Here is a 26,477-nt window from a genome sequence, read left to right as displayed (position 1 = left end):
GTACACATTAGATAGATAGATAGGTACACATTAGATAGATATATATATATATATATATAGATAGATAGATAGATAGATAGATAGATAGATAGATAGATAGATAGATAGATAGATAGATAGATAGATAGATAGATAGATAGATAGATAGATAGATAGATAGATAGATAGATAGATAGGTACACATTAGATAGATAGATAGGTACAGATTAGATAGATATAGATAGATAGATAGATAGATAGATAGATAGATAGATAGATAGATAGATAGATAGATAGATAGATAGATAGATAGATAGATAGATAGAAAGATAGGTACAGATTAGATAGATAGATATATATATATATATATATAGATAGATAGATAGATAGATAGATAGATAGATAGATAGATAGATAGATAGATAGATAGATAGATAGATAGATAGATAGATAGATAGATAGATAGATAGATAGATAGATAGGTACACATTAGATAGATAGATAGGTACAGATTAGATAGATATAGATAGATAGAGAGATAGATAGATAGATAGATAGATAGATAGATAGATAGATAGATAGATAGATAGATAGATAGATAGATAGATAGATAGATAGATAGATAGATAGATAGATAGATAGATAGATAGATAGATAGATAGGTACACATTAGATAGATAGATAGGTACAGATTAGATAGATATAGATAGATAGATAGATAGATAGATAGATAGATAGATAGATAGATAGATAGATAGATAGATAGATAGATAGATAGAAAGATAGGTACACATTAGATAGATAGATAGGTACAGATTAGATAGATATATAGATAGATAGGTACACATTAGATAGATAGATAGGTACAGATTAGATAGATAGATAGATAGATAGATAGATAGATAGATAGATAGATAGATAGATAGATAGATAGATAGATAGATAGATAGATAGATAGATAGATAGATAGGTACACATTAGATAGATAGATAGGTACAGATTAGATAGATAGATAGATAGATAGATAGATAGATAGATAGATAGATAGATAGATAGATAGATAGATAGATAGATAGATAGATAGATAGATAGATAGGTACAGATTAGATATATATATATATATATAGATAGATAGATAGATAGATAGATAGATAGATAGATAGATAGATAGATAGATAGATAGATAGATAGATAGATAGATAGATAGAAAGATAGGTACACATTAGATAGATAGGTACAGATTAGATAGATATATAGATAGATAGGTACACATTAGATAGATAGATAGGTACAGATTAGATAGATAGACAGACAGACAGACAGACAGACAGACAGACATGGACGGATGGACGGACAGATACGGATGGATACAAATAGATACAGATAGATAGATACAGATACAGACAGACAGACAGACAGACAGACAGACAGACACATAGGTACACATTAGATAGATAGATAGATAGATAGATAGATAGATAGATAGATAGATAGATAGATAGATAGATAGATAGATAGATAGATAGATAGATAGATAGATAGATAGATAGATAGATAGGTACAGGATAGATAGATAGATAGATAGATAGATAGATAGATAGATAGATAGATAGATAGATAGATAGATAGATAGATAGATAGATAGATAGATAGATAGATAGATAGATAGATAGATAGGTACAGGATAGATAGATAGATAGATAGATAGATAGATAGATAGATAGATAGATAGATAGATAGATAGATAGATAGATAGATAGATAGATAGATAGATAGATAGATAGATAGGTACAGATTAGATAGAGATAGATAGATAGATAGATAGATAGATAGATAGATAGATAGATAGATAGATAGATAGATAGATAGATAGATAGATAGATAGATAGATAGATAGGTACAGATTAGATATATATATATATATATATAGATAGATAGATAGATAGATAGATAGATAGATAGATAGATAGATAGATAGATAGATAGATAGATAGATAGATAGATAGATAGATAGATAGATAGATAGATAGATAGATAGATAGATAGATAGATAGATAGATAGATAGATAGATAGATAGATAGATAGATAGGTACACATTAGATAGATAGATAGGTACAGATTAGATAGATAGATAGATAGATAGATAGATAGATAGATAGATAGATAGATAGATAGATAGATAGATAGATAGATAGATAGATAGATAGATAGATAGATAGATAGATAGATAGATAGGTACACATTAGATAGATAGATAGGTACAGATTAGATAGATATAGATAGATAGATAGATAGATAGATAGATAGATAGATAGATAGATAGATAGATAGATAGATAGATAGATAGATAGATAGATAGATAGATAGATAGATAGATAGAAAGATAGGTACACATTAGATAGATAGATAGGTACAGATTAGATAGATATATAGATAGATAGGTACACATTAGATAGATAGATAGGTACAGATTAGATAGATAGATAGATAGATAGATAGATAGATAGATAGATAGATAGATAGATAGATAGGTACACATTAGATAGATAGATAGGTACAGATTAGATAGATAGATAGATAGATAGATAGATAGATAGATAGATAGATAGATAGATAGATAGATAGATAGATAGATAGATAGATAGATAGATAGATAGATAGATAGATAGATAGATAGATAGATAGATAGATAGATAGATAGATAGATAGGTACACATTAGATAGATAGATAGATAGATAGATAGATAGATAGATAGATAGATAGATAGATAGATAGATAGATAGGTACAGATTAGATATATATATATATAGATAGATAGATAGATAGATAGATAGATAGATAGATAGATAGATAGATAGATAGATAGATAGATAGATAGATAGATAGATAGATAGATAGATAGATAGATAGATAGATAGATAGATAGATAGATAGATAGATAGATAGATAGATAGATAGATAGATAGATAGATAGATAGATAGAAAGATAGGTACACATTAGATAGATAGGTACAGATTAGATAGATATATAGATAGATAGGTACACATTAGATAGATAGATAGGTACAGATTAGATAGATAGATAGATAGACAGACAGACAGACAGACAGACAGACATGGACGGATGGACGGACAGATACGGATGGATACAAATAGATACAGATAGATAGATACAGATACAGACAGACAGACAGACAGACAGACAGACAGACAGACACATAGGTACACATTAGATAGATAGATAGATAGATAGATAGATAGATAGATAGATAGATAGATAGATAGATAGATAGATAGATAGATAGATAGATAGATAGATAGATAGATAGATAGATAGGTACAGGATAGATAGATAGATAGATAGATAGATAGATAGATAGATAGATAGATAGATAGATAGATAGATAGATAGATAGATAGATAGATAGATAGATAGATAGATAGATAGATAGATAGGTACAGATTAGATAGAGATAGATAGATAGATAGATAGATAGATAGATAGATAGATAGATAGATAGATAGATAGATAGATAGATAGATAGGTACAGATTAGATATATATATATATAGATAGATAGATAGATAGATAGATAGATAGATAGATAGATAGATAGATAGATAGATAGATAGATAGAAAGATAGGTACACATTAGATAGATAGATAGGTACAGATTAGATAGATATATAGATAGATAGGTACACATTAGATAGATAGATAGGTACAGATTAGATAGATAGATAGACAGACAGACAGACAGACAGACAGACATGGACGGATGGACGGACAGATACGGATGGATACAAATAGATACAGATAGATAGATACAGATACAGACAGACAGACAGACAGACAGACAGACAGACAGACAGACAGACAGACAGACAGACAGACATATAGGTACACATTAGATAGATAGATAGATAGATAGATAGATAGATAGATAGATAGATAGATAGATAGATAGATAGATAGATAGATAGATAGATAGGTACAGGATAGATAGATAGATAGATAGATAGATAGATAGATAGATAGATAGATAGATAGATAGATAGATAGATAGATAGATAGATAGATAGATAGATAGATAGATAGATAGATAGATAGATAGATAGATAGATAGATAGATAGATAGATAGGTACAGGATAGATAGATAGATAGATAGATAGATAGATAGATAGATAGATAGATAGATAGATAGATAGATAGATAGATAGATAGATAGATAAATAGACACAGATTAGATAGACAGACAGACAGACAGACAGACAGACAGACAGACATATCTATATGATAAATAGACAACTTTTAAAAGAATGCACTTTATAGACAAGTAGAACATGCACAATACATTTATAAATTCTGCTGTGTTGTTTTCCTAACACAATATGCACACTATGCACAAAAAAGTACATTTTGCTCATGTATTATATTGCACTTTACAATGTATTATATTAGGGCTAATATTACAAAAGCATAATGTTTGAAATTAGATGATCCCATCCATAATTACCCATCTAGATAAGATTGAATGTCCACATTGTGTTCAGCATGTACTGCACTCTTGTTGTTTGTTCAGATTCTTGCCAATACTACATTAATAAACTGAGTGCAGATGAGTGTGCCAAATCTTTGGGATATTATTCAGTTACTGTTATGACTGTAGGATATGATCTAAATTATACTGTCTTTAGTAATACAGTCATTATGATTATATATATATATTAGTCAAAATCCTATAATATTGCTTGTGCTGGTTATTGATATCGTTTTCATCAGCTGTGCGTTGTCACTACTAAAAAAAATCTATTGGTTAATGTTAAAGTAACCTTTTGTGATTTGTATCTTTTACTGTATGTAAAGGTGCAGTATGGGGCAATGGGCCACTTTTTTAGTTGCACACCACTCTTTGTAAGACTTACATTAATAATGCATGTGAAGGGACTGCAGTGAACAGAGTGCAGGACAGGTGAACAAGATGCAAAGCAAACACTTTTTCTCTCTCTCTCTCTCTCTCTCTCTCTCTCTCTCTCTCTCTCTCTCTCTCTCTCTCTCTCTCTCTCTCTCTCTCTCTCTCTCTCTCTCTCTCTCTCTCTCTCTCTCTCTCTCTCTCTCTCTCTCCTCTCTCTCTTCTCTCTCTCTCTCTCTCTCTCTCTCTCTCTCTCTCTCTCTCTCTCTCTCTCTCTCTCTCTCATGCACATGCATACACACATACACAAACACAGGGAGAAATATGACCACAATCTTCAAAGGCTCCATATAGACAGAATCTCACTGGTTAGGAGAGAGTTTGAATTATGGGCGTTGGGCGGCGCATCAGAGTCCATCACTTCATCACCACTGAAGAGCCTGCGCTGCTGGCAGAAACAGAGACTGATGGGCCGCCACATCCTCCAGTTATAAACCAAAAGGGTTGCAGACTTTATCTTTATTTAGGGTGTTTATTTGAAGTGCTGTTGAAATACAGTGTCATATATTATTTAAGGTATTTTAATTGCATTGGGTATATATTCTCCTTTACCCATATGTGCAGTCTGCATTGTAAGGAGGGATGTCGCTGAGGAGTGGACGAGAGAGACATAAAGAGGCTGGATTTTTAGCAGACAAAGATGAAAGAGTTCCAGGTGCTAAAGCAAAATACAGACAATGCTACTACATTGCAGAGCATTCTGCTCTCTTCTCATCTCTTGTTTTCCTCTCTGTGGACTTAAAGTCCTATTTTGGGCACTACGCTGGACGCCTATGGCTCTTTGTATGCCTCTGGGCGGCAGCCAAGATCTCCTTGGTGTGTCTGTTCTGGTTTAGAACACGGCTGTCTCCAGGGGCCCTCTGACATCGGCCGACATCTCTGCCAACTAAAAGCGGCTCAACAATTCACTCCAATCAATCTCAAACTAGACACCGCAGACCGTTCTGTAGTTGAGGCTTTGGGTGGGGTTGGCAGGGTCTTGGTTTATTGGAAGTACAAACTGAGAACGTGTGAGACAAGATGTGTGACAGCAGGAGTGAGGACGTGTGTGTGAGCTCTGCTTCCACTGTTCACTAAACAATGGAAGCAGAACAGTCTAATATATATGCGCAGCTCAGGAAAAAGAACGCAACAGAAAAGTGTGGCGCGGCCGCCTTTCACTCAGAAAGATCGCGACGCCAGTTTCGCGGATTATTGGGTTTGAATGGTAAAAAATATGTAAAAATGCATGTCCTGGCGAGTATTCGGGTAAACGCAGTCGGAGAAATCGGGTGTTACAATGAATATGGTCCGTGCAGCTCTTAGAGGGCTGGACCTAATATTCTGTGTGAGGCAGGGCAGGAACCTGGCAGGAACGTCTCGGTTACGTATGTAATAGGGGAACGAAACGCTGCGAAACGTCGCCATGGGAACACTTCCGGTGTGACAAATGTCTGAAGCCCTTATACGATCACGCCAATTCATTGGCTAGTGGCGCTTCGCGCCGCCCTGAAATACGTCACGTATGAATCATATCAGCGCTAAGCGTCAAACCGTCAGATTTCAGGAAGAAGTAAACTACTACTCGAAGAATGAGAAGGCCGGAATCGCAGCGTTTCGTTCCCCTATTCAGGGAACCAAGGTTACATACGTAATCGAGACGTTCCCTATCATAGGTTCACTCAACGCTGCGAAACGTCGCCATGGGAACGATATACCATAACGCCTTCACATCCCTGAGAGTAGCTGGTGGACCGTGGAAAGCACCCGCTCAAACAGATAGGACCTGGGAGCCAGGAGCCGTCTTCACGTCCAGATCGTAGAACTTGATAAAGGTGTTGGGAGAGGACCATCCTGCAGCAACACAGATATCTTCCAACGAAGAGCCCTTAAAGAGAGCTTGAGAAGATGCCATTCCTCTGGTCGAATGCGCACGTACCCCTAAAGGTGAGGTGAGACCACGCGCCTCGTATGCCGCTGAAATAGCCTCAATAACCCAATGAGACATTCTCTGCTTAGTGACAGCTGCTCCTTTGTTTTTGCCGCCAAAGCATACAAACAGCTGATCTGATTTACGCCACAGGGCAGAACGGTCAATGTAAATCTTTAGCGCCCTAACCGGGTAGAGACCAAGAGGTCGCACACTATCTCCATCTACTGATTCAGGAGGAGAAAAAGCTTCCAGAACTATCTGCTGTGATCGAAAAGAGGTCGAAGCAACCTTAGGAACATAACCTGGCCTAGGTCGCAGCAAAACCTTGACTAATCAAGGTACAAAGTCCATACAGGAGGGACTGGTAGACAAAGCCTGTAAGTCTCCAATCCTCTTCAAAGAGGATAAAGCCAGCAAGAGAACAGTTTTGAAAGTCAGAAACTTCTCTGCCACCGACTCCAAAGGCTCAAAGGGACCGCTCATTAGACCTTCTAGAACTATAGAGAGATCCCAAGACGGAATTCGTGCAGGGCGGAAAGGCCTAAGCCGTCTCGTCCCATGCAGAAAGCGAGAAACTAAAGGGTGTCGTCCTACTGAAGCACCCTGCACTTGTACATGTTGGGCAGAAATGGCCGCCACATAAACTTTCAAAGTGTCCGGAGCAGCTCCTGCTGAAAAACGACTTTGTAGAAACTCCAGTACTGAACCGATAGGGCAGCATACTGGGTCCTCATTTCGTGACAGACACCATGAAGCAAAAAGCTTCCACTTAAAAGCATAAAGGCGTCTCGTAGACGGTGCTCTGGAGATGAGAATGGTTTCCGAGGTCTCTGCCGAGATACCATGACAGTCTAGCGCGCTCCGCTCAGAGGCCTCACACATAACTTCCATAATTCCGGACGGGGGTGCCAAATCATGCCTTGAGCTTGCGTCAGCAAATCCGGTCTGAAGGGAACCTCCCATGGAGGGCCGACAAGCAGATTGATCAGCTCCGAAAACCAAACTTGAGTGGGCCAGTGAGGAGCTATCAGTAACAGATGTTCCACTCTGTCTGTTCGCACCCTGAGCAGTACCGCTGGGAGTAAACAAACTGGAGGGAAAGCAAAGAGAGTGGTCTTGGGCCATGAATGGGCCAATGCGTCTAGCCCCAGAGGAGACTGAGGTGAAAGGGAGAACCAAAGCGGGCAGTGCGTAGTTGTGCTCGACGCAAACAAGTCCACGTCTGCTCGACCAAACCTCTGCACTATAAGGTCTACCGTCCGAGGATGTAACCGCCACGCTCCGGGATCCAGATCTTGTCTTGAGAGTAAGTCTGCCCCCAGGTTCAGATGGCCTGGAATGTGAACCGCTCTGACCGACAGAAACTTGTTCTTCGCCCAAAGAAGCAAACGCTTCGCCAGATTGTATAAAGGGTGAGAACGAAAACCTCCTTGGCAATTTAAAGTAAGATATCACGGTCATGTTGTCCGTCCTGACCAGCACATGACACCCTCTCAGATGGGGCAGAAATCATTTGAGTGCTAGAAACACTGCTAACAGCTCCAGACGATTTATGTGCCATCCACAATGCTCTCCACTCCAGACTCCAAATGTCGGGCGTCCTTGATACACTGCTCCCCAACCCGTGAGGGATGCGTCCGTCGTGATAGTCTTGCGACGACAGCACAGCCCTAGTTGAACTCCACCGCGGAGCAAAGGGAGGTTTAACCATGGACGTAGAGCACGAGAACCCCTGCGAGTCAACAAGACTTGGCGGGAGGGATGGCTGTGGGGTGAAATCTTTATGCTTTTGGTCCACCATTGAAATGGTCGCACATGGAGCTGGCCCAACTGTACTACAGGGGATGCCGCTGCCATCATTAATTTAAATAATTTTCATCCCATTTCCAATCTCCCCTTTCTCGCCAAAATTTTAGAGCGGATTGTTGCTACTCAATTACACGCCCACCTAGTCGCAAATAATCTCTATGATCTCCTTCAATCGGGATTTCGGAAATTTCATAGCACTGAAACTGCATTAGTTAAGGTCACTAATGATCTGTTAGTGGCTTCTGATTCTGGCTGTCTCTCTATTTTAATTCTTCTTGGTCTTAGTGCCGCTTTTGACACTGTTGATCATAATGTTTTACTTGTTCGGTTAGGATCTGTTTTTTGTGTCTCTGATACTGCACTAAGCTGGTTTAAGTCCTATTTTTCTGATAGAAAGCAGTTTGTCGCTATGGGTGGTTGTAGATCTGCTATTGGTGTAGTACAATCTGGTGTTCCTCAAGGTTCTATTCTGGGCCCTATACTTTTTAACATGTACCTTTATCCTCTGGGTCAACTTTTAAGATCACTCGGTCTCAGCTTTCACTTTTATGCAGATGACACTCAGGTTTATATACATTCAAAACCTGATGTTAATGTGGCTGTGTCCTATCTTTCTTCATGTATCTCTGAGGTAAAAAAAATGGATGTCTAGTAATTTTCTATTTCTGAATAGTGACAAGACGGAAGTAATGCTTGTTGGTTCGCCCCACCAGCTACGTAAGGCTGGGTCTCCAGCTTTAAGCGTAGAGGGTTCTACACTTCAGTTTCAAACAAAATAAAAAAATTTGGGAGTAATATCTGATAGTTCCCTTACATTTGATCCTCATGTTCAGAGCACTGTCAAGACATCTTTTTTTCATCTGAGAAATATTGCCAAATTGCGTCCCATGCTGTCACTACCTGTGGCTGAAAAGCGAATTAACATATTTGTATTTTCACGAATTGATTACTGTAATGCTTTGCTGGCTGGGGTCCCAAAAGCTACCCTTAACAAACTACAGTTGGTACAGAATGCAGCCGCTCGAATTCTGTCTGGAACCCGGACAGGGGATCACGTTTCCTCTGTACTTGAATCCTTACACTGGCTCCTTGTTAGATTCCGTGTTGATTTTAAAATTCTAATGCTTGCCTACAAGGCTTTGCATGGTCTTACACCTCTTTATATCACTGAGCTTTTAACCCCATACAAACCACTACGTGAACTTCGCTCCTCTGAAGCTTAAATCCATGGGTGATAGGGCCTTTTCATCAAATGCTCCAAAACTCTGGAACTCCCTGCCTGTGGAAATTAGGCAAGCGGAATCACTTAGTGTTTTTAAATCTTCCCTGAAAACGTATTTGTTTCGGGTAGCTTTTATGTAAATTTTTTATAATTGTCGTATTATTGTTATTTAATACTTCATTTCATAATGTTTGTATTTTTGTATTTTATTATATTTTTTTGCATGTTTTATGTTTTGTGAAGCGCTTTGAGATGCATTTTAAAGGCGCTATATAAAATAAAAGTCTATTATCATGCCCATCAGTCTGTGGCAAGGACCGACAGAAACGAGGTGACCTATCTTGAAATGGCTCAGGCAGTTCTGCAGAGACTGAACGCGTGCAGGAGACAGGCGTGCCCACATTACATTAGAGTCCAAATCCACGCCTAGAAAAGTCATCTGCTGGGACGGGTGCAAAACGCTCTTCTGTAGGTTCAAACGGAAACCCAGATTCCTCAAGTGGCAGAGAGTTAGATCTCAATGAGCCACAGCCCATTCCTGAGATTGAGCTAATATTAGCCAATTGTCCAGGTAATTTAGAACCTGGAGCTGCAGTGGGGCCAGAGCAGCGTCCACACACTTTGTAAAAGTCAGAGGGGCTAGGGCTAGCCCAAAAGGAAGGACACGATACTGGTAAGCTTTGCCCTCGAAAGCGAACCTGAGGAACTTCCTGTGTCTCTTGACGATCTGGATGTGGAAATACGCATCCTTCAGATCGATGGTTATAAACCAATCTCCGGTTTGTATCTGGGTCAGGATGGACTTTAGCCTCAACATTTTGAACTTGTTTACTCTGAGTCAGGCCCGTCGCGACAAGGCAGGCAAACCAAGCAATTGCTTGGGGCCCTGAGCTGGCCTGGGGCCCCAAGACAACGACAGGTTAAGAATAAAATGAAACGACAAACTGTGTGAGTGCCCCTTTGATAGTCAATGCAGGAAAGTGCAATGACACTGTTATCGGGATCCCCCTTAAGGGGCCCCCTCTCAGTAGTCGCTGACAGCAGCCAGCCAACCACGCGATCTCTGCAGCCGGCAAAATACAAAACCTCCTCGGCAGTTATCATGAAGCGTAATTTTATGCTTCAGGAAGCCAGAAAAGAAAAAAGAGAAAGGAAGAGGAGGATAAGAAAAAACAAGACAGTGGTAAGTGATAAATTACACTGGATAAAATAGCTCTACTTGTCTTGTACAAAAATGGTGTAAGTTTGCAGCAGGTAGGCTAGCAAAAATATGTTTATGTTAGCTATCGTTACCTGCCTGACGGCAAATGCTGCTTGTAACAAACAGTTAGTGCAACTTTTTCCCCGAACGGACGGAATATGGTTACATACTGTAATATGTTTTTTAACGGGATAAGGAAGACGCAGATCTGTTCCAGAATCACTGTTTATCGTATTTAATGACATGACATTGCTTTAGCTTTGTAATAGGTTTTGATGAAAGTGGCATAGCATGCTATACTATTATTTATGCTATGCATAAATAACCTGGAATAGTTAATTTAGCATGCTATATTAACTATTATTATAAACATTATTTAACCAGATAGCTTTTCATAGCTTATCTTAATGTGCTAGTCTCGGGATATACGGTAGTGACAGTTTGCAAATATTACATTATTTTTATAAGTTACCAATGGATCTTGAACAATTACTTTATTCTGTGGCAATTTTTACAGTTACATTTTGAAGTACAGTATCAGGACAACCCACATGTTTTACTAGTACTGTTTATTAACTATTTAACAAGGTATTATAGTCATCTGTTGCTACTTTATAATAACCATCCAGATAATGTTTATAGACAGTTTACAAACCAACTAGTAACCCTTAAGTATTTCCAAAGTGTTAGGAATATCTGGTCTGTCTATCTATGTAATGTTTATAGATGTTTAAAAAATGGTTACTTAAAGGTTTACAAACATTTTTTAATGATACAGTGGTGTTTTTTGCAAATGTTTTCAAATTGTATGCACAGTATATGCAACAACAGTATTTGCACTGTAAACCTTTTTATTTATATAAAGTGTGGGTGAACTTAAACTGTATGGCTATGCTGTGGTTCCTGAAGGCTTTGCGTGCGTGCGGGTTGGGTGGGGGGTATTGGGGGGCCTCCATGTCCATTTTGCTTGGGGCCCCCAAATTTCTTCAAACGGAGAAACTTGCACTCTTTTGCTCTGAGTGCAAGATTTAAACGACTAAAGTCCAGAATCGGGCGCAATCCGCCACCCTTTTTGGGCACCACGAAGTAAGGGCTGTAAAAGCCCACTTCTGCTTGGGAGGGGAGTATTTCTTCTATAGCCCCTTTCTCCAAGAGAGACATAACTTCCTGTCTCATCGCTGGGGCCTCCCATGGACACACTGACGTGGGGAGAACCCCGCCTGAAAGAGGTGGGCCTTTGCGGAACTGGATGGTGTATCCGTGACGGATGGTGCGCAGCACCCATTGCGAAACCTCGGGCAGGCGTTGCCACACGCCCCAGTGTTCCGCTAATGGAATTAGACGATCTGTTTGGGATACGTGTCGTCCCGTAGGTGTCGATGTTGTTCCTGATTGCAGAAAGTCGTTGACGTCTGCGGAAACAGGAAAAACATGTGAAACAGACATGTTTTCTCTCATAGACATGCCTGACTGCATGACGCTCCGAGGCACATAGGTGGCGGAGACATCTTGCACAAGATACTGTCCAACTACCTGTTCGGGCTGCCCCCCATCCCGGCGCTGGGGGGGTTGAATGCCGTCATAAACAGGCCACAGGTGTGTAGCCCTAAGGTTTCTTCTTGGACACCAGGAAGAACAGTGCTCGTTGATAGGGACCGGTCTGAAACCACCCGAGGCGCATTTAGCGGCGGGAAGGTTAAGGCCAGAGCCGGGAGGCCACAGTGAGAGATGCGAATACACTTGCGTGGTTCGTCCAAACTCTCCAATGGAGGGCCTGTCCTCCGAAGACGAGCGAAGTGATCTGGAGTTTTTCTTGGGGACCTGAAGACGAGAGGTTTTAGCTGTCGACATCAGGTCTACTCGTTTGCGTTGGTAGTTGCGCTGACGCATAGGTGGGCGGGTCCTAGGTCCCCAGTCCTTGCGAGGGGGATCCATAGGAGAGGGTTTGCTTCGTTGAATTTCACGGCGTTGAAGGGAAGACGAGCGCGAGCGAGCTGGCTGCAGTTCAAATTCCCTAGACCGACGTGGAATAAGCTGGCGAAACACAGCAGATTGTTGCTTTGCTGCTCTAAATTTCTCCACCACCGTGGTTACGGCCTCCCCAAAAAGGCCGTCGTTGGAAATGGTGGCGTCCTACAAAAAGGATTTCTCCTTTTCTTTAATGTCAGTGAGATTAAGCCAAAGGTGGCGCTCTACTGACACTAAACCAACCATAGACCTTCCTACGGCGCGGGCAGTATGCTTGGTGGCTCTCAGCGCCAAGTCAGTAGCCCGTCTGAGCTCTTTGACTGCCTCCGGAGTCATGCCCTGTCCTTCATCAAGCTCTTTTAATAAATCGGCTTGATAAGCCTGGAAAACGGCCATGGAATGAAGGGTGGCTGCTGCCTGTCCAGCTGCAATATAAGACTTATTGACCAGTGAGGAGGTCACTCTGCAAGGTTTAGAGGGCAGTAAGGGACGAGACTTCCACGACGGAGCCGAAGTAGGCGCGAGGTGGGCCGCGAGGGTCTCTTCAACAGTAGGCAAGCTCGCGTAGCCAGTGTCCGCCATTTTAGAAATCGTGGCAAAATCCGCGGCCGCGGCATTTGTAATACGAGCCGAAAATGGCTGCTTCCAAGACTCCGAGACCTCGTGATGGAGGTCTTGGAAGAAAGGCAGTGGCCGGCGGGGCTGAGTTGGCGCGGCTAGTGAAAAAACGATCGTCCAGCTTCGATTGGGTTCGATCTAGCGCGGGCTCGCTGTCCCAATCCAGGCCCAGTTTGTCTACAGCGCGAGTGACAACTTCTATTAGTTCGTCATATAACTGGGAAACTTGTCTCTCTTGAACGCTCGGAGGAAGAGAAGCGGCCGATTCGCCCACGAGTCCCTTGGAATCGGAAGCCGCTGTAGAGAGCACATCATCATCGAACAGGCCGCAACCAAAAGAAACCGAGTCCCGGGCTTCTGGTGTAGGCCGCAGTTCGTCTTGCATGAACAGAACGGGCTTGACACGGTCGCAATTCTCAAGCGAGCAAACCCGGCTGGGGGAAAGAGAGCGAAAAGGATCGTAATCCGTCCGCTCACTATCCATAAATTGTAATTTGCCCATGTCGTCCCAAGCGTCCGACTCGTGCGGTGCCTCGGGGGCCGCAGAGACGGGGTAGCGGGGATTAGGCAGGCAGCCTTTAAAGGTAGCTATCCTAGAGCGCAGCACTTTCATGCATAGGCTATCACAGTGCTGACAGTCAGATAGACGGCTAAGCGCGGCCTGGGCGTGCTGAACGCCCAAACACATCACGCACCTGTCATGAGTGTCGTCTCCAGCAATGAGTCTGTCGCACGGGTCCAAACATTTCTTGAAGCTCATCGTGTCCGCTTTTGTGGAGTAAAGGAACTGCTCAAACAGTGGTAAGTAGCTGTGAACACTATGGGTTAGCTTTAGTTGCTAAATAGCTTTCCTAAGGGCACAGATGATCCGTTTCCTGAAGGAATGAAATCTGACGGTTTGTCACTAGCCAATGAATTGGCGTGATGGTATAAGGGCTTCAGACATTCGTCACGCCGGAAGTGTTCCCATGGCAACGTTTCGCAGCGTTGAGTGAACCTATGATAGGGAACATGCCGGCCAAGTGAGTTTTTAGTTTTTTTTTAACCCTAAAACAATGAATAGTAAGTTCTGTCATATTATTCAATTACTTATACAGTTTTTTTTGCCATGGTATCGATTCAATATCTGTATTGAGGTATTTTAGTCTGGTATCGTATCGAAGTCATAATTTTGGTATCGTGACAACACTATTCTATATAAAAAGTATTTGCTGATATTCCCTTTTTTTTGTTATGTTGGTTTACAAATTTGTACCTTTTTAAATTTTTACTCTTTTAGTTTTACATTTTGTCCAAGGGCTTGTTTACATTTATACTTTTTTATAGTACACTACTGAAGGCCAACGTTGCAAGTTAAATTAAATGTTTTTAAGTAAAATTGTTGAAAATTATTGTGATAAATTAGTCGATAGATTAATCGATAAATTAGTTTGATAGATTAATTGATATAAAAACAGTCGTTAGTGGCAGCCCTAAATTATAGCAACCATTAGAATCATGTTCAAAACTATTTTTATTAGCTGATGATTGATAAAAACATTGACAGCCAATCAGAATCCATCCTCCTTTGAACCGCTTGAGCATTTAAAGAGGCAGACGACATATATGGAGTAACTATGTTATCGTGCATTGGTGTGGACACTAATATACTGTAGTTATCATACTACTTATTTTTTGGTCAAAGAATCTGTTTTTTTGCTGCCAGAAATTAATACCAACATGGTTTTCCATGCATTTTTAAGTTGTCACTGTGGGAAGAGGCAAGCTGTATAGAATAGTGTCTTCACTCCTATTGGTAGACACTGAATGTTGAGCACCGCTTATTTGCATACTTGTCGTATCGCTGAACTCGGTCGCAATACATCGCCAAAGGTTGATGTCAATAATGTTGCTGTGATGGCGAACTCCCGAGCCTCGTTCTCCACTCTGTTGCTGTAGTTGTTGGTCACTAATAGGCTTTCCTAGTTCTGGTTGACCTAGTAATGTTTATGAACATCACTGCCGTTAAGATGTCGTTTCGTATTCTTACTTTTGATAAACTTTATGAACTCTGTGAACAGGGCTTCGTTGAAAATGAACAATATGGCCATATTTCCATGGTCTTGGTTTCATTGATTCAAAAGAGCGGATCTCAGCTACTACAACACTGCCTTAAAACATTACAAAATTGGTTTGTGTGTTCCAGGTGAGTCTCACACATGCTCTGCTTCTGCTCCCCAGGTTTGTGGCCCAGAATGTGATGCGTCTGCAGCGGCTGGGTGTGACACACATACTGAATGTCGCAGAGGGAAACTCTTTTATGCATGTGAACACCAATGCAGAGTTCTACACAGGAACTGGGATCGCGTACCACGGCATAAAGGCCAATGACACTGAGCAGTTCAACATCAGTGCCTTCTTTGAGGAAGCGGCAGACTTCATTGATAAGGCTCTGGCACATGGAAAAGGTTGGCTGCTCATCCTTCTTCTCTTTTTGTAACTTTTTTTTTATCTTTAGACCCATCATTGTAAAGAAAGCATTTCCCATTCACCAACAAGACTATACAAATATATCACAGAAATCTTGTTCAGTCCATTTAAAATAACACATATAATCATTCATGAAGTATTAAGCCAGGGATGACTTTGCAGAGATAAAATACATGCTGTGGCATTCATAACTTGACCTTTCTCTAACAAGGCAAGTTACTTATTTTTACACCGACCCTTTTCCCTTATGCCAGGATTCTTGCATTCTTGCATTTTCTAAAAATTCTTTGCTCGCACAAACAACAAACAAAAGTCAGGACGTAAAAAATGATAGGAAAGAATACAGTATTTCAATTTATCGAAATGTTATATGTAATGTATCCCAAAGTGGATAAGGTAGTCCCTATACACAAATTTTATCCCTAGATATCTCACACCAGTCGTTTTAATTGATGCATTTAAACCCATCTTTTATGGCATGGATTTTATGCCATCTCTAACACAGAGGAGCAATTATAAAGCATCTTAATTGCAAGTCATCTTGGCAGCAGGAGCCCAGTAAGCGGTAAATCAGACGCCAAGCCTGGGTCGAGGGAGGACACTAATCTTTTCACTGAGAGCTTTAAGCTGAAACAAAACCGCTAGAATATATGCTGCCACTTCGCAGCCCGGCTGAGCTCAGCTGTGACATTTGCGACAGCCATGCTTACAGTGTGCTTGATGTCATCTGGTGAATTTGCAGGCTGAATCACAATGAGCAGTGGGAGGGATAAAGGTCTGAGTGCTCCCGCTGCCTCTGAGTCACACTGAATCTGTTTTAAAAATATGCTCTGCATAGGGTTGGGTCACGACGGCCGATTTGTCGACTAGTCTTGTTTTAAGTGTAGATACTATAAAGGTGCACTGCAGAGGATTTTTTTTTGCATGATTCCATTAAGTGAGTACATAAAAATAAAATTCTTGCCTTACTCATATTGCCCAAAATTATTAATTATCTTGAGCAGTAGGGTCTAATTTTGAGGAAAAGTTCACATTTACATCATTCATCCTTGAAGTCAAAATTTTATGCAATTTTATGTTTCAGTGATTAGAATTAAGAGGCCAAACGCAAGTTAATTTGTTTTCCCATTTTTTTTTGTCAGACACTTCTTCTGTCCCCGTGTTGAGAGAAATCGTGAGTGAGATGCAGAGGCGTTGTGTGCACTGTGTAAACATGATGGTTATTGTAGTTCTAGACTAAATGTGAACTGGCATTTACTCATCTCACTTGCACAAAAACAGATCCAGTATTCCTAAAATTAAATAAAAACAGTGAAATGCAAACTCGGAATATTACGCAAACCTTCAATAATTAAATGTTTGTTAACACAAATATACTTTATGTATTTAATCTCACTTTATTAACCAATGTTTTTGCTGCTGACCTTTAAGCCAATTTAGCCATACTATTAAGCAAAAATCACGTTGGATAAACATCACATTTGGGCTTCATTAGGGCCCGAGCACCAATGGTGTGAGGACCCTATTGTATTTGCTCAGCCTATTATTACTCTTCTCCCAAATGAATCGCATTTTTGAGGGCCTAAACATGCTCGAAAACTCATGAAACTTTGCACACATGTCAGAAGTGGCGAAAATGTACGTCTGATATGGGTTTCAAAATTAGGCGTGGCAAAATGGCTCAATAGCGCCACCTACACAATTTAAATTAAGCGCCGTTTGAGCTATGTTTCACGTACAAGCATGAAATTCGGTAGACACATGTAACAGCCTAATACCTACAAAAAAGACCCTAGGTGCAAAATCTAAAAACCCAAAAGGAAGTGAAATATTTTGCAAAATGTTTGCATTTTTTGCCATTTCCAGATGTTGTACTTTATTTTTGTGTTGTTTTTATTGCTGAAGTAAAAGTGTCTAACTTTCTTCTCCTGTGTCCTATTCTTCTGCTACTTAGCCAACTATGGTCGCAAATTCCAAATTCCGTAGTTCAACGAGTCAGTATTTCCCGAAACCATAGTTCCAACAAACATTCGCAAACAACATTGCAAAGTTGTGTGAGCTCGAGACCTGTGGTTAGAAGCATACAGTAGTTTCTTGTTTGCATGACATGTTGATTAATAAATCCTAAGCATAGCAAGCTGACATTAATTACACTCTATATCTTTTATTTCGAATACATACAAATGTAATCTTTTAGTTTGTCAAGACTAAACTGTATACATGCTTTAGTATGCAAGAACGAATATATTATTGAATCTGGAAATAAAGCAAAATAACTGGGAAAAATCAAGCATATAGAGTCAGTTCTGGCAGGTCACAATAGTCAAACTCGCATCAGCTGTCTGTCAGCTGATCATGTCTACCTATAGGAATATGACGTCTGTCACCGCATGCATATTTAAATAGCTCCTCAGTACTATCAGCAGCTATCCCGTTTCTCCAGAGCTCATTTACCCTCCTCCACCCCCAGCTCCTCCTCTTGTCAGTCAGGATTTGGTATTCTGATTTCCCTTGAATCAGACTAAATTCTTGAATCACGTTGTACATGTAATATCAACATTAATGATATCTGCAATACATTATGTTGGTTCTGTTTACCCTAAGGGGGGTTATTGCTGCTCTCCCTGCTCTTATCCATGCTAGGCTGCATGGATGCGCAGGGAGTTCTTTCCCAGAACAGAACCAAACCGCAAATCCAAACTATATGCTAATAGTCAATCAATCATCTTTGACGATAGTGGTTCTGACAGAAATAAGAATTACTCCTCAGATCCCATGTTCGTAATTTATAGCAAAAAGTCTAGCATTAATTCGATCTCAAACTAATTAATTAAAAGAAGTTATTACTACCTGCGTGACATCATTAACCAACATAGTTGAACGGCAAATTTGCTGAAAATATGGGAAACAGTCGGGACTAGCTAGTAGTTGATTTCTTCAACGACACATCGTACTATGGTAGTTAAGCAGTGAGTTACGTTCACTGTATGGGAAACACACTCCTGAATGGCAATCCACAGCTGAAAGGTTTCAGCTGCGCCCTCTACTGTTCAGGCTTGAATTTGCATTTCCTTCTTACTGAGGCTTGTTCATTTCACTTATGGGGCCCTATTTTAACGACCTGAAACGCAAGTGTCAAAGCGCGAAGCGCAAGTAACTTTGTGGGCGGGTCTCGGCGCTGTTGCTATTTTCCCGGCGGGATAAATGGCTCTTGCGCCCGGCGCAAATCTAAAATGGGTTGGTCTGAAGTAGCTTCATTATTCATAGGTGTGGTTTGGGCGTAACGTGAATAAACCAATCCGAGCGTCATCCAACATTCCCTTTAAAAGCAGGTGCACAAGTTCCATTATGGATTGCTATTATTATGGCGTATTTACCAGGCGCACGCCAGGAGCGGTTCACAGCCGAGGAGACTGATGTTCTTGTAAGAGCAGTGAAAGACAGAGAAGTGAAGTTGTAATGTTGTACATTATGGTAAAGGTGATTTCACAGTCTTTTTTTTTTTCAGTCTTTCAGTTTTTTCAGTTTTTCAGTCGATTTTTTTTCCTGGTTCTTGACGGACAAACCAATTTGTCAGATGTCCTTATATACATATATGTCTTGCCACTATTGGGCAAACAGGTCTTATCCTTAATTATTACAATTAGCCTGAATCATTTGTAAGCTAGATTTATGCCTATTTTTTCACATCTTCGTGGCACACCACAATGATTTCCGTCATCTCATGTGTTAATATTTTTTTAGTGTAACAATTTATGATTTGCAAAAATAACTGTTGCATCTGTGTAGATTACATGAGCAAAGTGTATGCGCGTTGTGCACGCTATACATTATGGTCAAGCATGCGCCCTTAAAATAGCATAATGAACAACGCGCAACGCGCCACTGACTTTAGACTAGGTTTTTTCTGGTCAGTGGCGCAATTGTTTAATGGAACAGCCAAATAGCACCAGGGATTGTTTGCGCCGGAACACGCCTCCTTTTTTGCGCTGAACCGCCCAGGGAGCGCAAGTTCATTCACTAGTTTAGCGACGTGCTTCTGTGGAGGGAAAAGCACGCTTTGCGCGGGTGCAAAATAGGAATGACACATGCGTCGGTGTACAAAGTCAATTGCGCTGGGTGCAAGATAGGGCCCATGGTGTGAAAGGGGCTTTACATTTTCCAAAAATATAAAATTTTATTTATTAGTAAAAAACAAACAAGCCATCCCAGCCCAGGTGAGAAAAGTTATGCAAAAGTAACGTTACACATTATTTTCCATAAAAAGTAACACAATTAGTTACTTTTTTAAGGGAGTAACACAATATTGTAACTTTCTCCAACAGTGGCTTTGGTTACAATCTTAAATTTACTACTAATAATAAAGAACTGAATTACTCAGGGCAGCAAAAAAAGTGAAGCCACGCAATCTGATTTCAAAGAGTAAACATTACCTAACCAGCGTTTCTTTGATTCTGTGTGCAGTAGCAAATTAGCAATAGTGTAGGGGTAAAGCATGCGGCAGAAAGTTTTGATGCAAATCGTCCCGAGGTTCGACTCCGCCTTTTGCCGAACTCGCTCTAATCCCTTTTCCCATCTCATATCAGATCGGAAAGGCATTTATTTTCAATAAAAATTAAGAAAATATTCGAAAAATGCAAATAAAGTGTCTAATGTGTGTTTATTCGTTAGGGGTAGATTAAGGGAGGACTTTATTGTCCCATTTAATAATTTTGGCACTCTGTTATTATTACTGTTTGATGTTCAACAACAATGAGGTGCAAATAGTATCTGCCACTGTTTATAAGTATAAATATCATCTAACTAGTGTAAATTGCAGATCGCTAAGAAATGCTGCTATTTTCACTTATGTTCACTTTAAACTTAGTGTAAATAGCATCTATAGCTATGAAAAATATGCAATTTTCACTTATAAATAGAATCTAGTTGCTATTTTATACTTGGTGTGAATAGCATATATCGCTATTTTCACTTAGTGTAAATAGCCGCTATCACAATTTGTACTTGGTGTAAAAAGCATCTATCGCTAAGAAAATATGCTATTTACTCTTGGTGTAAATGGCATCTATAGTTATTTGCACCTAGTGCAAATATTAGCCTTTATTTAATGTTGTGAATTTTCTCTGCTTATTAAAACTGTGAGTGAGCTACAAATATAGCGCAAATGTCAAAGTGCTCATTCGGAAATATGAGTACATTTTTTTTGCCTTTTAAGGTGTACGCATACAACTTAATTAGCCTTATACAATTATTAAATGCGGTTATGTGTATGATAATATTGTTTTCATTCGTACTCTTAATTAAAATTATTTGACAGTGGTTTGTTTAACAGCATGTATTTTAAAGCAGTTAATATGACAAAGTTTGGTTAAATTAACATTTAATTCAACAATACAAATGATACTTAGCATGCTATTTTTGTGCTGTCCAGCCTGTAGCCCTTTAATTATTCGTCCGTAAGAAAACACTTCACAACTTATTCAGAGAAATATCGCTGGCTGTGAATGGACTTAAAGACATGAAATATAATTTTATACTGTCAGTATTAAAAAGCTTTTATACTGTCCATCCCAGCAAGATGAGTTGTACCAGCTGGTGCAACTGGCCCAAAATGTGTCCTATGTGAACATATGCACAGTTATACAGGATATCCTTAATGTTTTGTTTAAAGGAACCAACTGGCTAGTCGATTTTGAAAATATGTAGTTTTGCATAGCCGTAGCTCTCCATTGATCCACAGGGAGCATAGATTTAGGAATCAATGAAGGCTATCTCCTTGACACATAAACAGCACAAAGACTCACGGGAGAACACAAGTAAGCGGGGCTGCCGGTGGAGGAGGCATTAGGTTTCAGATCCTCTGCTGTATCTGCCAAATAAGCACAGCGGAGGCTGGCAAGGTGAACTCCTCCAGGAGAGTGTGCAGGTCAATAGTGAATGTGAACGTGTGTGTTTGCATGTTTGGAGGGGAATTGGTCTGGAGGTTGACTTGAGAAGGTTTGAGATGAATGATATAAGACGGATGTTGCGGCAGAGGCCACATTTATATCCTCGAAGGACGAGATCTTGGATAGTGCTCCAAACTCTGCCTTTTTAAATAGCATTTTATTATGTCTCTTCTAGGAAAGGTGTATGTTCACTGCCGTGAGGGCTACAGCCGCTCGCCCACTATCGTCATCGCTTACCTCATGCTCCGTCACAATATGGATGTACGAGTTGCCACAGCTACAGTAAGACACAAGAGAGAGATTGGCCCGAATGATGGATTCCTGTGCCAGCTATGCCAACTCAACGAAAAGCTGGCGAAGGAGGGCAAGTTGAAGACCAAATGATAGAATGTGCTCTACTCCCACATCTACTCACAAATGCAGGCGCACGCATTCAAACTAGTGTGCACAAAATTTCCTGTCCAAGTATAATAACAGAATGTATGCATACATCCAGAGCATATGCATGGAGGTATACAAAGTGTATTCAACCACACACTCTCTCACATACACACTCACACGAGGTGTTGTCAGTATCCTGAATAATTACTCCTGCTTCCAGCTGGCTGGTAAAGGGAAATTTACTGGCATATCTAAATAATTAAGGCTGTAGAAAGAGCAAGGGTAGCATTTTATATGTCATCACAACTGTTTTGTTTATGCATATTTCCCATGATAATCAGTGTCCGTTTTTCACCAGGTACACCTAAAGCATTCCAATTGCCAACTATTTGTATATCTCACAAATTCAACTTTTGGAGCACATTAGCCCAATCGTCATCTGTAAAGTAGAGCACAATCATCCTATGGGCTCCTATTTGCCAGAAATACTGCAATTTGTTCATCGTATTCCTATTTGTATGTGGAGGAATATGATATTTAGGTATAAAAAAAAGCACGGAAATATACCTTTTAACTCATTTACAGAACTATGGCCAGATTTTTGATGGCTTTCCAGCATTTTAAATCAGGACTGAACAGGAGGACAAAACTGTTGTGTACCAGCACACAACCCATTCACTCTTTTAACATGAGATAAATTAACATTCCACAAATGGTAGCATACAATCAACGAGCCAAACGTATGTTGTATCTCGGCTTCAACAGACGCTACAAACAGGTTCAACCCGGTTCTATGCAGCAGTGATAATGAATCAGCCCCATTAGATCTCTTTACTCTGGAATCACTGTCTCTCACTGCCAAGTCTCATGCCACATTTTGTCCACCACAAGATCACAGTCAGCCTTGACCAGAGAGACACGTCCAATAGGTGGAGAGCCTCTGCCATGCCAACTGCCTAATGATGTGCCCTTACACAAGGTTTGTTAACCCAGAGGCTTAGTGCACCTTTATACTGCTAGTTCAAAGATCACAGGAAGGAGTGCAAAGCGTGTCAGTGGAGCGTAGATATTTAAAGGTAGCTTTTGAATTAGATTAGGTTTACTTCGGGCCCAGCTTTGTCTTTAAAACAGCATCGCTTTAGCACTGGAATTGACTCGTTTTGCTGCACTCGTGGCTTTTTTCAGGTTTTAAAGGGGTCATATCATACATATTTTTATCATTTAATAATTTCCCCCGAGTTCCACTTATAACGTTAGTCCAATTAAACTGGCCGTTTTTGCGGCTGTGCCTTTAAGACTTCTATGTAAGCATCCTCTTTGCATACTAGCTAGATTGATGAGTTACTGATGGTTGTATTCAATACCGGCATCATCATTGCAGCAGGTTTAAGAAACAGTCCGCATTGAAATGTGCCGTTTTCAGATTGGACTGAAATACAGGCAGACAGCAGAACATTTCTCTTATCGTTAGTTATTCTAGCGTTTAGAAATAACAGTATCTATTCTACTTTTCTGGCTGAAGCTTGGCTTCTGTAAAGGGTGTTTTTGGACCGGGGAGGAAGTTTTGATTCCTCAAAGTTAACCCCCAAACAGGAGATTTCTCATGATATGACCCCTTTAAAGAGAACCAACATCACTACATTTGGAATAAGTGCATGCGACAGTTTTGTAGCTTTTTGAATTAATCTAAATTCTATTGTCAAATTTGATCAACCTTATACAGTATTAATAGCCCCTGGGCCTCTGCATATTTATTACTGAGGGAAAATTCTATCGTACAAACTGTAGGCTAGATTATAATACAAAGCACTACTTATGCCTCTTTTTTATATTTATATATTCCAGATATATAGCCTATACTTATACTATACTATAGATGTTGACATATATGAATGTATATGAACTGTCCATAATATTTGTATGACCAGTATCTATTAACAATAGAAATATCTAATATATTGTAGTCAACATTCACATTGCACATTTACCCATAAGACACTAATTGTTTGTTAAAATGTTCCATATGATCTTGTTTTACTTTTCACTGTAATGGAGAGTGGTGTGTTTTGCATTATTATTTTCTTTTTAAAATCATTTTTATTGTATTAGAGGATCAAAGTCTGTTTTCACAGCTAACACTGGTGCAGGCTACCTCACCGCATTCATACTACTGTAGCTACTTATCCAATCCACAGTCATTTTATCTTTGGGTTTTTGTCTAAGAATATTTAAAATGGACAAATACCTATGTGTATGAAAGCATTCAAACTATAAACATTCCTTTATTATAATCTGGAGACCTAGGCTTTATACAACCTAACCAACTGTAGCTATGGAACCCTGTGTGCCGTCATAAACAAACGTGAACTACTGAGGATGGTCTGTGCCAACGGCAAGCAAACTGGGAGTTTATCAGTCATTGTCTACACTGAAATGAATTTTTAGCAGCAACTTTTAACCTCAAAAAGCAACAATGACGCATTTTGAAAAAGCATATTTGGACATTTCAACATAAAGACGTGTTTGCTGGCGCTGTTGGCTTCAACGCTTCAGATGAAGAACACACCCTTTTCTGAAATGGATCTGTGGAAGGAAAAACACTGCCATCTGCTGTTGATAACCCGTGTGGTTTGCACAAACTGTCCTGCTATGTATTGCCTTTTATTCATATGTATCTGATTGTATGTTACACAGTGTATAGACATTGTAAACAATGTAATTAAACAGGGAAGATTAAATGAAAATGGTTGTACCACTATATGGCTTAATGATGTCAATAGTAGCCTATATATAACAATGAATCACAATGCTGCTTGGTCATTTTGTATTTATGTCCCATTATCAATGTGATTGTTTTTTATTTAATATTTTTAAATTTCTTTTCAATAACACTGATGTTAAAGAAACACTACCTAGTGACTGAACGCAAACAGTCACGGTGTCTAAATTAACATGTTTTTGATGCACGTGCATTTTGGGGTATCGGTGCAAAGTATTGTCTGTGTATTTTTGCATCGAAATATGTTTTGTCCATCGTGTACAAGCACATATTTGCTTTCATGTGTGCACGCCGCTCACTAAAAGCCGCTGACTAAACGTAACTCTATCGTCTATGTGCCGTCTTTTACTCCTGTATGCTTTGTGTTGTTGCTGTAATGTGATATTGTAAATGATTGACCACTTGTTTGTTGTAAAGGACATGGAAACCTCAGCAGTTGCAAATTTGGCAGAAGGGTTTGGCACAAATGTTCACACTGTCAAATTATGTTTAACATTTTGAGTTGGGGTGTTGCTTGATGTGGCTAAATGACAGAATTCTGGTTTTGTTTTACTCTGACATAATAAGGAAAGGAAAGAATTACAGAATGCTTGAAATGGAGGTCAATTGAATGCATTCACATGACACAGGCTGTCTAAACATCCCACCTTAAAGCCTTATCCTGAAGATGGATTCTTTTTTTGATTCATGTCTTCACTTCATAAAGCAAGGTGTACAGCTTATACAGACACTTTGTTGAAGTGCACTTGATTAAATCACAGTTATTTTTCTTACATTGGAAAAATGTTCTTTTGTTTTATGATGTCAGAAAATAAATGGTTAAAATTAAAATGTTGTGCATTTTTATCTTTAAGGTTTATTCAGCAAGTGATTCCCAACTGGGAGTATGCATTGTTAAACCCATACAATTTACAAATCAATAGAAACATATTAGGCTGTCAATTTGTGTGGATGATACTTGTAGATAATTATTTTCAATAGTGTGGAGTCAGTAAGATATACTGTGTGTCTGTGTGTATACACACCAATCAGGCATAACATTATGACCAATTTGGTGAAATTAATAACACTGATTATCTCTTCATCGCGGCACCTGTTTGTGGGTGGGATATTAGGCAAAAAGTGAACATTTTGTCCTCAAAGTTGATGTGTTAGAAGCAGGAAAAATGGGCAAGAGTAAGGATTTGAGCGGAACGCCATTCCAGACCAGAAGTTA

At 39.5% G+C, this 26,477-nt stretch overlaps 1 protein-coding gene across 1 annotated transcript in view; it reads left to right on the top strand.

Annotated features, from left to right (window-relative positions):
- The window catches only part of dusp3a (dual specificity phosphatase 3a), a 32,413-nt gene extending 6,331 nt beyond the window's left edge, over positions 1-26,082 (top strand). Inside the window, exons 2-3 of the mRNA XM_079846200.1 lie at positions 15,905-16,131; positions 22,277-26,082. Of these exons, the coding sequence (XP_079702326.1) occupies positions 15,905-16,131; positions 22,277-22,485 (436 nt within the window). The 3' untranslated portion in view covers positions 22,486-26,082. The remainder of the gene's footprint in view (positions 1-15,904; positions 16,132-22,276) is intronic.
- The last annotated feature ends 395 nt before the right edge of the window (positions 26,083-26,477 follow it).

Source organism: Gobio gobio (assembly GCF_949357685.1).
Source record: "Gobio gobio genome assembly, chromosome: 20".
Classification (NCBI taxonomy): Eukaryota; Metazoa; Chordata; class Actinopteri; order Cypriniformes; family Gobionidae; genus Gobio; species Gobio gobio.
This window is presented reverse-complemented; position numbering and strand designations above follow the sequence as displayed.